The following is a 14,235-nucleotide window of genomic DNA, read 5'->3' on the forward strand; positions in this document are numbered from 1 at the left end:
CTGGAAGTGTGTGTGTGTGTGTGTGTGTGTGTGTGTGTGTGTGTGTAGGCATGCGTGTGGCCATGCATATCAGTGTGTGTGTGTGTGTGTGTGTGTAGGCATGCGTGTGGCCATGCATATCAGTGTGTGTGTGTGTGTGTGTGTGTGTGTGTGTGTGTGTGTGTGTGTGTGTACTGTAAACATACCCTGTTGCAGGACAGTGCCGTCTGCGTTGACTGGCTGGTAGACGATGGTCTGTCCGTCAGCCGTCTGCGCCAGCTGCTGGCCCTGCTGCAACTGGATCTGTTGGCCCTGTAGGAACACAACAGAACACACAGGACTGGGTCACATATGACTACAAGTAAAGTAAGTAGCATGAGCCTTGGCTTGTGCGAACTGGAACGGCTCATAGGAGTAAGAACCCGTGTCCTGTTTCTGTAGCGCGAGACAACTTGATGTACAAGAACAGAGCCTTACCCCCAATTTTTACATCTGCGTGCAGTTTGAAGGGAGTTGTTAACTAGCGCAGTTGCTAACTAGCGTTAGCATAATGACTAAGTCAATGCTAGCAGATAGCGCAATGACTAGAAGTCTATGGGTAACGCTAGTCAGCATCGGCTCACAATACGACCTCGAACTTCCTTCTGGGGAAGTAGATAGTGGGCTTCATTGCCAAAAATCCAGAAGAATCCCTATTAATAACCCTTCAATTGGGAAGGAATTACAGAAAGAGCCCGAGGGCAGGTGAGTCGAAGCCGAGATCGAAGCCGGAATTGGAGGTAAGTAACTGCCTGATCTGTGTTCTTCATAAGTAATGATAGTTGATACATTTGTGAAAATAAAGTAAAAAATAAACTCCAAAAGAATCACAAAATAGCAAAGTTGGGTCTGAGCTCGTAAAAACGGCAGCCATAGAGTACGGGGCCACTCCTGACTCTACATACAGGACCACACAGTACGGGGCCACCCTGACTCTACATACAGGACCACACAGTACGGGGCCACTCCTGACTCTACATACAGGACCACACAGTACGGGGCCACTCCTGACCCTACATACAGGACCACACAGTACGGGGCCACTCCTGACTCTACATACAGGACCACACAGTACGGGGCCACTCCTGACTCTACATACAGGACCACACAGTACGGGGCCACTCCTGACTCTACATACAGGACCACACAGTACGGGGCCACTCCTGACTCTACATACAGGACCACACAGTACAAGGCCACTCCTGACTCTACATACAGGACCACACAGTACGGGGCCACTCCTGACTCTACATACAGGACCACACAGTACGGGGCCACTCCTGACTCTACATACAGGACCACACAGTACGGGGCCACTCCTGACTCTACATACAGGACCACACAGTACGGGGCCACTCCTGACCCTACATACAGGAACACACAGTACGGGGCCACTCCTGACCCTACATACAGGAACACACAGTACGGGGCCACTCCTGACCCTACATACAGGAACACACAGTACGGGGCCACTCCCGACCCTACAGACAGGAACACACAGTACGGGGCCACTCCCGACCCTACATACAGGAACACACAGTACGGGGCCACTCCCGACCCTACATACAGGAACACACAGTACGGGGCCACTCCCGACCCTACATACAGGAACACACAGTACGGGGCCACTCCCGACCCTACATACAGGAACACACAGTACGGGGCCACTCCCGACCCTACATACAGGAACACACAGTACGGGGCCACTCCCGACCCTACATACAGGAACACACAGTACGGGGCCACTCCCGACCCTACATACAGGAACACACAGTACGGGGCCACTCCCGACCCTACATACAGGAACACACAGTACGGGGCCACTCCCGACCCTACATACAGGAACACACAGTACGGGGCCACTCCCGACCCTACATACAGGAACACACAGTACGGGGCCACTCCCGACCCTACATACAGGAACACACAGTACGGGGCCACTCCCGACCCTACATACAGGAACACACAGTACGGGGCCACTCCCGACCCTACATACAGGAACACACAGTACGGGGCCACTCCCGACCCTACATACAGGAACACACAGTACGGGGCCACTCCCGACCCTACATACAGGAACACACAGTACGGGGCCACTCCCGACCCTACATACAGGAACACACAGTACGGGGCCACTCCCGACCCTACATACAGGAACACACAGTACGGGGCCACTCCCGACCCTACATACAGGAACACACAGTACGGGGCCACTCCCGACCCTACATACAGGACCACACAGTACGGGGCCACTCCCGACTCTACATACAGGACCACACAGTACGGGGCCACTCCCGACTCTACATACAGGACCACACAGTACGGGGCCACTCCCGACTCTACATACAGGACCACACAGTACGGGGCCACTCCTGACTCTACATACAGGACCACACAGTACGGGGCAACTCCTGACCCTACATACAGGAACACACAGTACGGGGCCACTACTGACCCTACATACAGGAACACACAGTACGGGGCCACTCCCGACCCTACATACAGGAACACACAGTACGGGGCCACTCCCGACCCTACATACAGGAACACACAGTACGGGGCCACTCCCGACCCTACAGGAACACACAGTACGGGGCCACTCCTGACCCTACATACAGGAACACACAGTACGGGGCCACTCCCGACCCTACATACAGGAACACACAGTACGGGGCCACTCCCGACTCTACATACAGGAACACACAGTACGGGGCCACTCCCGACTCTACATACAGGAACACACAGTACGGGGCCACTCCTGACTCTACATACAGGACCACACAGTACGGGGCCACTCCTGACTCTACATACAGGACCACACAGTACGGGGCAACTCCTGACCCTACATACAGGAACACACAGTACGGGGCCACTACTGACCCTACATACAGGAACACACAGTACGGGGCCACTCCCGACCCTACATACAGGAACACACAGTACGGGGCCACTCCCGACCCTACATACAGGAACACACAGTACGGGGCCACTCCCGACCCTACATACAGGAACACACAGTACGGGGCCACTCCCGACCCTACATACAGGAACACACAGTACGGGGCCACTCCTGACCCTACATACAGGAACACACAGTACGGGGCCACTCCCGACCCTACATACAGGAACACACAGTACGGGGCCACTCCCGACTCTACATACAGGACCACACAGTACGGGGCCACTCCTGACTCTACATACAGGACCACACAGTACGGGGCCACTCCTGACTCTACATACAGGAACACACAGACCAGAGGTTCCACACTCACTCACAGGTCTTACTCATACCTCAAATGTGCGTAATGAGAGGTTTGTAGTTCATCACGTGGAAGTTTAACTAATTGTGTGTGTGTGCGCATACATGCGCCTGTGATTGTGTGTGTGAGAGAGTGTGTGCATGCGCCTGTGTGTGTGTGGGAGTATGTGTATGTGTGTGTGTGTGTATGTGTACATGCGCCCGTGTGTGTGTGGGAGTATGTGTGTGTGTACATGCGCCTGTGTGTGTGTGTGTGTATGTGTACATGCGCCTGTGCATGTGTGGGAGCGTGTGTGTGTGGGAGCGTGTGTGTGTGGGAGCGTGTGTGTGTGGGAGCGTGTGTGTGTGTGTGCGTACATGCGCCTGTGTGTGTGTGGGAGTGTGTGTGTGTGTGTATGTGCGTACATGCGCCTGTGTGTGTGTGTGTGTGTGTGTGTGTGTGTGGTGTGTATATATACCTGGTTCTGTCCGGCTGTGATGGCTTGTTGTGGCTGTTGGATGATGATCTGTTGTGTTTGACCCTGCTGTCCCCCTAGCTGTAACATCTGGCCGTTCTGCAGCTGGATCTGCTGTCCCCCTAGCTGTAACATCTGGCCGTTCTGCAGCTGGATCTGCTGTCCGCCCTGTAGCTGGATCTGCTGTCCGCCCTGTAGCTGGATCTGACAGTGAGACATGATCAGATGATAGCATGTGTTCATAATATCATTCCAACTCCTGAATCTGGCTCAAAGAAATAGGATTACTAGAATGGGCCAAGTCCCTAAGACCACTGCAATTTGACTGCATCCTCATTGAATGGGTTCTAGTAAATATATTTCAATTTCTCACCTGTTGTACTCCCTGTCCTCCAGACACAGGCACTTGCATGATGGTCTGTCCCTGTCCCCCACCCATAGCCTGCACCATGATGGGTTGCCCTGACGACGTGATCAACTGCCCTCCGCTCACCTGCACCATCAGGGGCTGACCCTGGACCTGTTGGGGGGGGGTTAAGTTCATTGTTTCATTTGGTTGTTAATTTGTCAATATAAATCATCCAATGTATAGCTTCATATAAAGTAACCGTTTCATGGCACAGCCAGAGTTGCCATAGAATGCCATGCATGCCATTCAGGTGTATGAATTGACATTTCTGACAAAGCATTCCTGCTTTTAGGAAATAAAATGATAAATACACACACACACACACACACACACTTGGAATGGAGCCAGCTCTTTGAGTTGACACTACGCGGAAAACAGAGTCAAATACGATGAACAACAAGATGGCCGAATTATTGTTTGAAAATGTTGATACCTCCATTAAAAAGGAGTTACATTGTAGTTCAGAACAGCGATAGGCTAATAGCATGCTAGCGGCGCTCAGAGCACTGAGATGGGTGGGTGGACGAGGGTCATGCAAGTACACTGTGACACTGAGTGACAGTCAGGCCGGCGGTCACACCACTACCTGGAGTGTCTGCACCTGCTGGCCAGAGGCCGTCATTACGGCCGCCTCGTTCTGCAGCTGCACTGCCGTCACTGTGCCCTGAGTCTGCAGACAAGGCAGCATGCAAGCATACGTTGGATCACTTTGAGCAAGGCGAGGAGCAGAATCGCTAACCTCGATCACATCACGAGTAGATATATTTGGGGAAGCAAGGCGATGTTGATATCAGTGATTCTGCATAACACGAGACGCCTCGTCCCAGAGGTCCCAGAGACGTATAACACGAGACGCCTCGTCCCAGAGGTCCCAGAGAGGTATAACAAGAGACGCCTCGTCCCAGAGGTCGCAGAGAGGTATAACAATTGTTTGATAAAATAAGCAGTATAATTGCATTTCCATGTAAAATGTCCCATGAGCAATAACATGTGAAATTCACCAAACTGGGTGTCAAATGAACGCTAAGATTTTTAGATTTTTATTAAGGCATATATTCATTTTTTTAACCATTTTCCATCCTAAAAATGAGGAATAAGCAAAGGCTTTGATTTCTGGTCAAACAGATGAAAAAGGGCCTTAGAAAACATCTAGCATGAAAATATTTAAATATATATAAAATTTTTGGGTGACCCACACAAATTCACATAGAAAATGTGTTTTATAGAGCTGTCATTCTCGTTGAAAGCAAGTCTAAGAAGCGGTAGATCTGTTCTATGTGCTCTATTTCTATGCTTCCCATTCTTAAAAAGTTACGTTTTTTTTGCATCTTTTACTTTCGGTTTTGTAGACCAGCTTCAAACAGCTAAAAATACAATATTTTTGGTTATTGAAAAGATATTTCCTAGCTGTTTAGATAGTACAATGAATCTCTACACTATACATGCTTGTTGTGTCACAAACTGAAATTAGGCAAACTACTAGAATTTCAGCAACCAGGAAATGGCGGTCAATCTTAGAATACATTTTTTTAAAGTTTTAGAAGGCAATCACAGTATAAATAATTGCTTCTAAATGCACTCGAGGTATGTACACTACATGACCAAAAGTATGTGGACACCTGTTCTTCAAACATCTCATTCCAAAATCATGGGCATTAATATGGAGTTGGTCCCCCCTTTGCTGCTATAACAGCCTCCACTCTTCTGGGAAGGCTTTCCATCAGATGTTGGAACATTGCTGCGGGGACTTGCTTCCATTCAGCCACAAGAGCATTAGTGAGGTGTTGTGCAATTGTTGCGCGATTCGGCCCGGCTTGCAGTCGGTGTTCCAATTCATCCTAAAAGTGTTCGATGGAGTTAAGGTCAGGGCTCTGTGCAGGCCAGTGTTAAAATGTCCCTTTACTGGAACTAAGGGGTCTAGCCCAAACCATGAAAAACAGCCCCAGACCATTATTCCTCCTCCACCAAACTTTACAGTTGGCACTATGCATTCGGGCAGGTAACTTTCTCCTGGCATCCGCCAAAGCCAGATTCTTCCGTCGGGCTACCAGATGGTGAAGCGTGATTCATCACTCCAGAGAACGCGTTTCCACTGCTCCAGAGTCCAATGGTGGCGAGCTTTACACCACTCCAGCTGATGCTTGGCATTGCGCCTGGTGATCCTAGGCTTGTGTGCAGCTGCTCGGCCACGGAAACCCACTTCATGAAGCTCCCGACAAACAGTTATTGTGCTGACGTTGCTTCCAGAGACAGTTTGGAACTCGGTAGTGAGTGTTGCAACCAAGGACAGATGATTCTTATGCGTTATGCGCTCGGCGGTCCCATTCTGTGAGCTTATGTGGCCTACCACTTAGCGGCTGAGCCGTTGTTGCTCCTAGACATTTCCACTTCACAATAACAGCACTTACAGTTGACCGATGCCGCTCTAGCAGGGCAGAAACCTGATGAACTGAAGATGGCATCCTATGACAGTGCCACGTTGAAAGTCACTGAGCTGTTCAGTAAGGCCATTCTACTGCCAATGTTTGTATATGGAAATTACATGGCGGTGTGTGCTTGATTTTATACACCTGTCAGCAGCGGGTGTGGCTGAAATAGCCGAATCCACTAACTTGAAGGGGTGTCCAAATACCTTTGTATATATAGTGTACTTGAACCAATTATTTAATAAAACATTTAATTCTAAAATAAATATATAAAAAACAAGATTAAAAAAAAAAAAAAATTAAATATACAAATAAAATTCTATAAAAAATAATAATAAATCGCACACAGAAGAGGTTCGAAGGAAAATGTTGTTGCTAATGGCAGCCTCCAGTACCCTGGTCAGCCTTCAACTTGAGTAACTCAATGAGAGCGAGCAGCACGGAGCTAGCCTGCAACGTCACTTCCTGGAGTAGAGCTAGCCCGCAACATCACTTCCTGGAGTAGAGCTAGCCCGCAACATCACTTCCTGGAGTAGAGCTAGCCTGCAACATCACTTCCTGGAGTAGAGCTAGCCTGCAACATCACTTCCTGGAGTAGAGCTAGCCTGCAACATCACTTCCTGGAGTAGATCAAACAGCGCATGTTATAGACCACCCTCTGCCCCCAGCTGTGCCCTGGACACCATATAGCCTGCAACATCTGTACCAAAACAATTCGAGCTTCTAAAAATTCACCTTTCCAGAAACAAGTCTCTCACTGTTGCCGCTTGCTATAGACCTCCCTCTGCCCCCAGCTGTGCCCTCGATACCATATGTGAATTGATTGCTCCCCATCTATCTTCTGTGCTCGTGCTACTAGGTGACCTAAACTGGGACATGCTTAACACCCCGGCCATCCTACAATCTAAGCTTGATGCACTCAATCTCACATAAATGATCAATGAACTTACCAGGTACAACCCCAAAGCCGTAAACACGGGCACCCTCATAGATATCATCCTAAATAACTCGCCCTCCAAATACACCTCTGCTGTTTTCAATCAAGATCTCAGCGATCACTGCCTCATTGCCTGCATCCGTAATGGGTCTGGGACCAAACGACCACCCCTCATCACTGTCAAACGCTCCCTAAAACACTTCTGCGAGCAGGCCTTTCTAATCGACCTGGCCGGGGTATCCTGGAATGACATTGACCTCATCCCGTCAGTAGATGATGCCTGGCTATTCTTTAAAAGTGCCTTCCCCACCATCTTAAATAAGCATGCCCCCCTCAAAAAATGTTGAACTATGAATAGATATAGTCCTTGGTTCACTCCAGACCTGTCTGCCCTTGACCAGCACAAAAACATCCTGTGGCGTTCTGCATTAGCATCGAATAGCCCCCGTGATATGCAACTTTTCAGGGAAGTTAGGAACAAATATAGACAGTCAGTTAGAAAAGCTAAGGCTAGATTTTTCAAACAGAAATTTGCATCCTGTAGTACTAACTCAAAAAGGTTCTGGGACACTGTAAAGTCCATTGAGAATAAGAGCACCTCCTCCCAGCTGCCCACTGCTCTGAGGCTAGGAAACACTGTTACCACCGATAAATCCACTATAATTGAGAATTTTGATAAGCATTTCTCTACGGCTGGCCATGCTTTCCACCTGGCTACCCCTACCCTGGTCAACTGCCCGGCACCCTCCACAGCAACCAGCCAAAGCCCCAACCATTTCGCCTTCACCCAAATCCAGATAGCTGATGTTCTGAAAGAGCTGCAAAATCTGGACCCATACAAATCAGCCGGGCTAGTCAATCTGGACCCTCTCTTTCTAAAATTATCTGCCGAAATTATTGCAACCCCTATTACTAGCCTGTTCAACCTACCTTTCATATCGTCTGAGATTCCCAAAGATTGGAAAGCTGCCGCGGTCATCCCCCTCTTCAAAGGGGGTGACACTCTAGACCCAAACTGCTACAGACCTATATCTATACTAAACTGTATTTCTAAGGTCTTCGAAAGCCAAGTTAACAAACAGATTACCGACCATTTCGAATCCCACCATACCTTCTCCACTATGCAATCTGGTTTCAGAGCTGGTCACTGGTGCATCTCAGCCATGCTCAAGGTCCTAAACGACATTATAACCGCCATCGATAAGAGACATTACTGTGCAGCCGTATTCATCAACCTGGGCAAGGCTTTCGACTCTGTTAATCACCACATTCTTATTGGCAGACTCGACAGCCTTGGTTTCTCAAATGATTGCCTCGCCTGGTTTACCAACTACTTCTCTGATAGAGTTCAGTGTGTCAAATCGGAGGGCCTGTTGTCCGGCCCTCTGGCAGTCTCTATGGGGGTGCCACAGGGTTCAATTCTCGGGCCGACTCTCTTCTCTGTATACATCAATGATGTACCTCTCGCTGCTGGTGATTCTCTGATCCACCTCTATGCAGACGACACCATTCTGTATACCTCTGGCTCCGCTTTGGACACTGTGTTAACTAACCTCCAGACGAGCTTCAATGCCATACAACTCTCCTTCCGTGGCCTCCAACTGCTCTTAAACGCAGGTAAAACTAAATGCATGCTATTGAATCGATCACTGCCCGCACCTGCTCACCCGTCCAGCATCACTACTCTGGACGGCGCTGACTTAGAATACGTGGACAACTACAAATACCTGGGTGTCTGGTTAGACTGTAAACTCTCCTTCCAGACACACATTAAACATCTCCAATCCAAAATTAAATCTAGAATCGGCTTCCTATTTCGCAACAAAGCATCCTTCACTCATGCTGCCAAACATACCTTCGTAAAACTGACCATCCTACCGATCCTCAACTTTGGCAATGTCATTTACAAAATAGCATCCAACACTCTACTCAGGAAATTGGATGCAGTCTACCACAGTGCCATCCGTTTTGTCACCAAAGCCCCATATACTACCCACCACTGCGACCCGTATGCTCTCGTTGGCTGGCCCTCGCTTCATACTCGTCGCCAAACCCACTGGCTTCAGGTCATCTACAAGTCTCTGCTAGGTAAAGCCCCACCTTATCTCAGCTCACTGGTCACCATAGCAGCACCCACCCGTAGCACGCGCTCCAGCAGGTATATCTCACTGGTCACCCCCAAAGCCAATTCTTCCTTTGGCCGCCTCTCCTTCCAGTTCTCTGCTGACAATGACTGGAACGAACTGCAAAAATCTCTGAAGCTGGAGACTCATATCTCACTCACTAGCTTTAAGCACCAGCTGTCAGAGCAGCTCACAGATCACTGCACATACCTCATCTGTAAATAGCCCATCCAATCTACCTCATCCCCATACTGTAATTCCTTCTCCACCATGGCCTATTCATTGCCTTACCTCTCTTATCCTACCTCATTTGCACATGCTGTATATATATTTTTCTACTGTATTATTGATTGTATGTTTGTTTATTCCATGTGTAACTCTGTGTTGTTGTATGTGTCGAACTGCTTTGCTTTATCTTGGCCAGGTCGCAGTTACAAATGAGAACTTGTTCTCAACTAGCCTACCTGGTTAAATAAAAGGTGAAATAAATAAATACAATTAAAAAAATTAAAAAGACAGTACAGTATGAAGAAAGGCTAAAACTCCTTCTCCAATAGAATTCCCCGATCACACTTGTAGGCGGTGTCATGGAGACGTTGGCTAGCTAAGCACATGTGTAGAAACCCGTCTCGCGCCGAACTGCGTGCCGTCAACACAAAGTCACTCCTTCGATATAAAGCGGTGTTTGATGAAAATGCAAACGTGTCAGTTTGTCACTTTCACAAGGTTGGAGTAATAACATGTTGAACTACTTAAGACATTGGCTCCAATCTAGGTTGTGCATTTAGATTTCGAGAAAATGAACAACTAAGGAAGAATTTTTCACTTCTCTCATTGACTTCTCCAAACCCCAGCCTGGTCTGTTTGATCTGTTTCGCAAGCATTCCTCTGGGTTTAGAAACTCTGTGATGTTATGTCTCCATGAGACACCATCTTAACCAAATTCATTTGGCATTTCATTCACTTCTCTTTTTTTTTTTTGACTGGCACCGTTGGAGCTCGGTGCTTAAGAATTTCAATGTACCCTGCATCTGCGACCCTGTGCATGTGACTAATTAATTACAAGGCAGTTATTATTATTATTAACAAGGCACTGTTCCTAGGCCGTCATTGTAAAATAAGAATTTGTTCTTAACGGACTTGCCTAGTTAAATAAAAGGTCAAATCAATAAAATGTAAATTAATCTAATCTACAGTCATTGTTCTGTTACCAGGTGTTCATCTACTTCACAAACCATGAGATGCAACGTAGACTTTCAATTTTCTCTGGGGATTGCAAAACAATGCTTCTTTTTTTAAATGAATTTTTTTAATAAATGTAGCGTCCATCGATTCTGAATGTTTTAACCTCTCTGTTGTGATGTCGTGTATTCACCATCAGTTGCTGGTTTCAAAGAGCACCAAAAACTACACTACCCATGAGGCTTTTAGCATTTCTGCCACCACAGAAACAGATATTGGGTCTGTTCTAACGCGTCCACCTGCGAATCCGAGGCCATGATTGTGTAGCGAAGCAACAATTAACATATTACATTTCTCCTGACAGTGGAAGAACTGCTCTGGCGCAGTGCATGAAACAGAGGCGCGCTTCACCCTCACCAGAGGCTGCCGAACTATCTATCATCAGAAGTCCGACAAGGCGCTGTGCGTGGTTTCAGATGACACGCTATCCCCGCTCTTCCAAAGAGAAAGGGACATGTTTTTTAGTTCGGTGCGGCGATGGAGCCGGTGTTTGAACTAGCGCTGAGGTAAAAATCAACTGCACATAGTGTTCTACGCTGCTTCTCAGTCTAAATGCCTGTATCGCAACAATCTAGTTTATTTTCCTTTTTATGAGTGTTTGTGTCCACTTGTTCTCATGTCTTTTTTTGTTGTTGTCTCGTCTCCTTCTGTGCTGTGATTGTAAATAGGAAGGTGCACACAAACACACACACACCAAGCCCCTCCCCCTGACATCAGATGAGAGATCACTTCTTGCTCTCTGATGAGCGGTTTCAACTCACTATTTGAATTTGAGGTTTGGTCCAACATAATTATTTTACTGTAACGGGGAGAAGTAAAAAAATAAATAAAAATAGTTTAAAATGTTATGTCTTAACTCTTCAAAATTGCTTGCATGCTGTTCAAACATTTGGGAGACGGACAAAAGAGTGCCTTCATAACAATTCAACTGTTCTACCTTGTTAGCGAGCAAATAGGTCCAAGTCGGAATATAAAAATTAGCTGGCTACTCACTAGCACATGGGCTTATGTTTGAGAGATTGTTTATGAGACCTGTGTTAATTTTCTATAATGCCTGCTACACAAAGTAGGTCATTATTAGTGAATATGCATTATGCATGGTTCTGGTTACATTTGGAACAAAAAAGGGCATTTTCAGAAACCGACTTGAAAGCCAGATCAGTTATTATTGCCAAAAAGCAGGTTAAACTATTACATTATTAGTGGGTGTTATGGTTGTGGAAGGCTTATATTTAGCCTAGGTATACATTTCATCAGCTCCGAATTCATTCGATTATTGCGGACTGTTTGAAATGCAGTGTATTTGACCTTTTAAATTGTACAACAATTTTTTTTTCAAGATCAAGATATATATTGTTAAATCACCCATAAATTAGAAAAAAATCTAGATATGATTTTAAGGCCGAACTGATTGAGAGGTTTGAACATGAATTCATTCAAACCAGCAGCAGCTCATAGTAGATAGTTACCCACCTGTTGTTGTATCTGTCCATTGGATGTCTGCACGACTATCTGCTCCCCAGTCGAGGTGGTGGCGGTGGTGTACTCCATGGTCAGCTAGTCACTTCCTGTTATTGTCACTTCCTGTTAATTACAGAGTTCTGTCAATAAAATGTGAAGCAGGTTGGGATGTCAATACCAAGGTTAGGGTCACAAACGCAATAATAGTCTATGACAGTGCTTTCCCTATATTCATTTAGCAGCGGAGGCCCATTGTTGCCACCGCTGCAATTTTTTTACATTTAGTCATATATGTTTCTGCCAAGACGCGCTTTTAAATGGATAGTTGTTGGCTCAATGACTGGAAGTCTATGGGAACAGGTGGTATGTAATTGCGCTAACGTTAGTGGCAATGAAACACCATTTTCCACCACCATGCTAGCATAGATAGAACAATGAGCCAGAACAATGAGCCAGATATTTCACCGGAAAATAGAAAATGTGCATTCGGTTGCCGTTTCCACTCACTACCAAATATGGGGATGAGGGGAAGTCCAGTGGCCGGCTGTGGGAGAAGATGGAGCGAGGTGGATTTGGGTGAACATTTAGCAAATTTTCTCCTCAATGAAACATTTGATGTCAATGCAGTTTTCGGTTTCCAAAACATGTAACAAAAAAGAGTGGACTACGTTTTGTAGACTTTCACCTTTGCCAAAAGTTAAAAAAAATATACAAAAAAAATGATTTTTTAAAAGGAGTGCAAGGGCGAATTGAGTTACTGCACACGTGCACTTCAGAGTTGGCGTTCCCTGATGTAAATATGCACATAAAATGCTAGAACGTTCCAAAAGGATCTCGCTAGCTCATGCTTGGCTCTGCCCACCTCTTTGCTTGTTCTGCCCACTATGTTTAGTTTGCGCCCATTGGAAACTACAGGCTCTGGTCTATCTTGGGTTACTCCCGGATGTTGTGTATAGACTACCACAGTATGAGTCATAATACCCATAAAACCTAGTGGTCAAACAGGGAAATGGTTCCAATCGTTTTTTTCCCCTTCCACCATTCATTTTTCCCCATAGGAGAGTTTAGAAACACTTAAAATAAGGGCTGTGATTCGTGTAGGCTTACCCTGACGTGACGTTTTGATAACCGTGTAAATCTGTCTAGCACAACTTGACTTTTAATCAATATATTTGCCTGTATTTACCCCCCAAAAAAATTTGGTGCTAAAGTGGCTGTCATAAAGAACTATAAATCCCATGATAATCTGGACGAGACTGCCGAATGGAGGCAAGGTAAAAAAATGAAATCTCTGGATTAACTATATAATGTTAGCTACATGTAGTAATGAATAAATTGGCAAAAAAAAATTAAATGGAGAATTCTGTGAACTGTCTTGTGCAAGTTTTAAATTGACAAAATACCTGTTAGCAAAGGTGTCCGCTAGAGATGACGTGCAAGAGCTGGCTGGGATTTGTAGTTTTGCATGATGTCTACATAGGATTTTTGAATCTGAGAGTAAATAGAGTCAAATATATTGTTAAAAGTCACCTTGTCCGAGAGAGATTTACATGGTTATCAAAACATCACGCCAGGGTAACCCCGTCTGGCATTTCTAATTGCGTTATATATGCTAAATTGCTCTCTCAGAATATCATAATGGACCTGCAACTTTGACTTTTTCCACTTTCGCTCTGTCTTTCTGCAATTTCTCTTTAATTGATTTGTTTCCTCACTCATCCTCTGTTTAGATGTGTCCTTTTTCAACCTTACTGGAGCTATGGCATCAGTGGTTGCCCTTAATTTGTTATTAAAGTTATCAACTAAATCATCACAAGAGGAAGGCAGAATAGGTGATGGTGTATTGTTCATACACAATCAAATCTGTAGCAACTTCAGAGGTAAGATAGTGCTTCTTAATAATGT

At 46.1% G+C, this 14,235-nt stretch overlaps 1 protein-coding gene across 3 annotated transcripts in view; it reads right to left on the reverse strand.

The window, feature by feature from the left end:
• nfyal (nuclear transcription factor Y, alpha, like) overlaps positions 1 to 14,235 on the reverse strand; it is a 28,863-nt gene that overhangs the window by 10,633 nt on the left and 3,995 nt on the right. Inside the window, exons 2-6 of one of the 3 annotated variants that reach the window (XM_014147396.2) lie at positions 12,343 to 12,453; positions 4,728 to 4,811; positions 4,106 to 4,252; positions 3,736 to 3,936; positions 186 to 291 (exon numbers count right to left, since the gene is read on the reverse strand). In XM_014147396.2, the coding sequence (XP_014002871.1) occupies positions 186 to 291; positions 3,736 to 3,936; positions 4,106 to 4,252; positions 4,728 to 4,811; positions 12,343 to 12,420 (616 nt within the window). In that variant the 5' untranslated portion in view covers positions 12,421 to 12,453. 3 annotated transcript variants of the gene reach the window in all.

This window comes from Salmo salar, chromosome ssa15 (genome assembly GCF_905237065.1).
Source record: "Salmo salar chromosome ssa15, Ssal_v3.1, whole genome shotgun sequence".
Taxonomy (NCBI): Eukaryota; Metazoa; Chordata; class Actinopteri; order Salmoniformes; family Salmonidae; genus Salmo; species Salmo salar.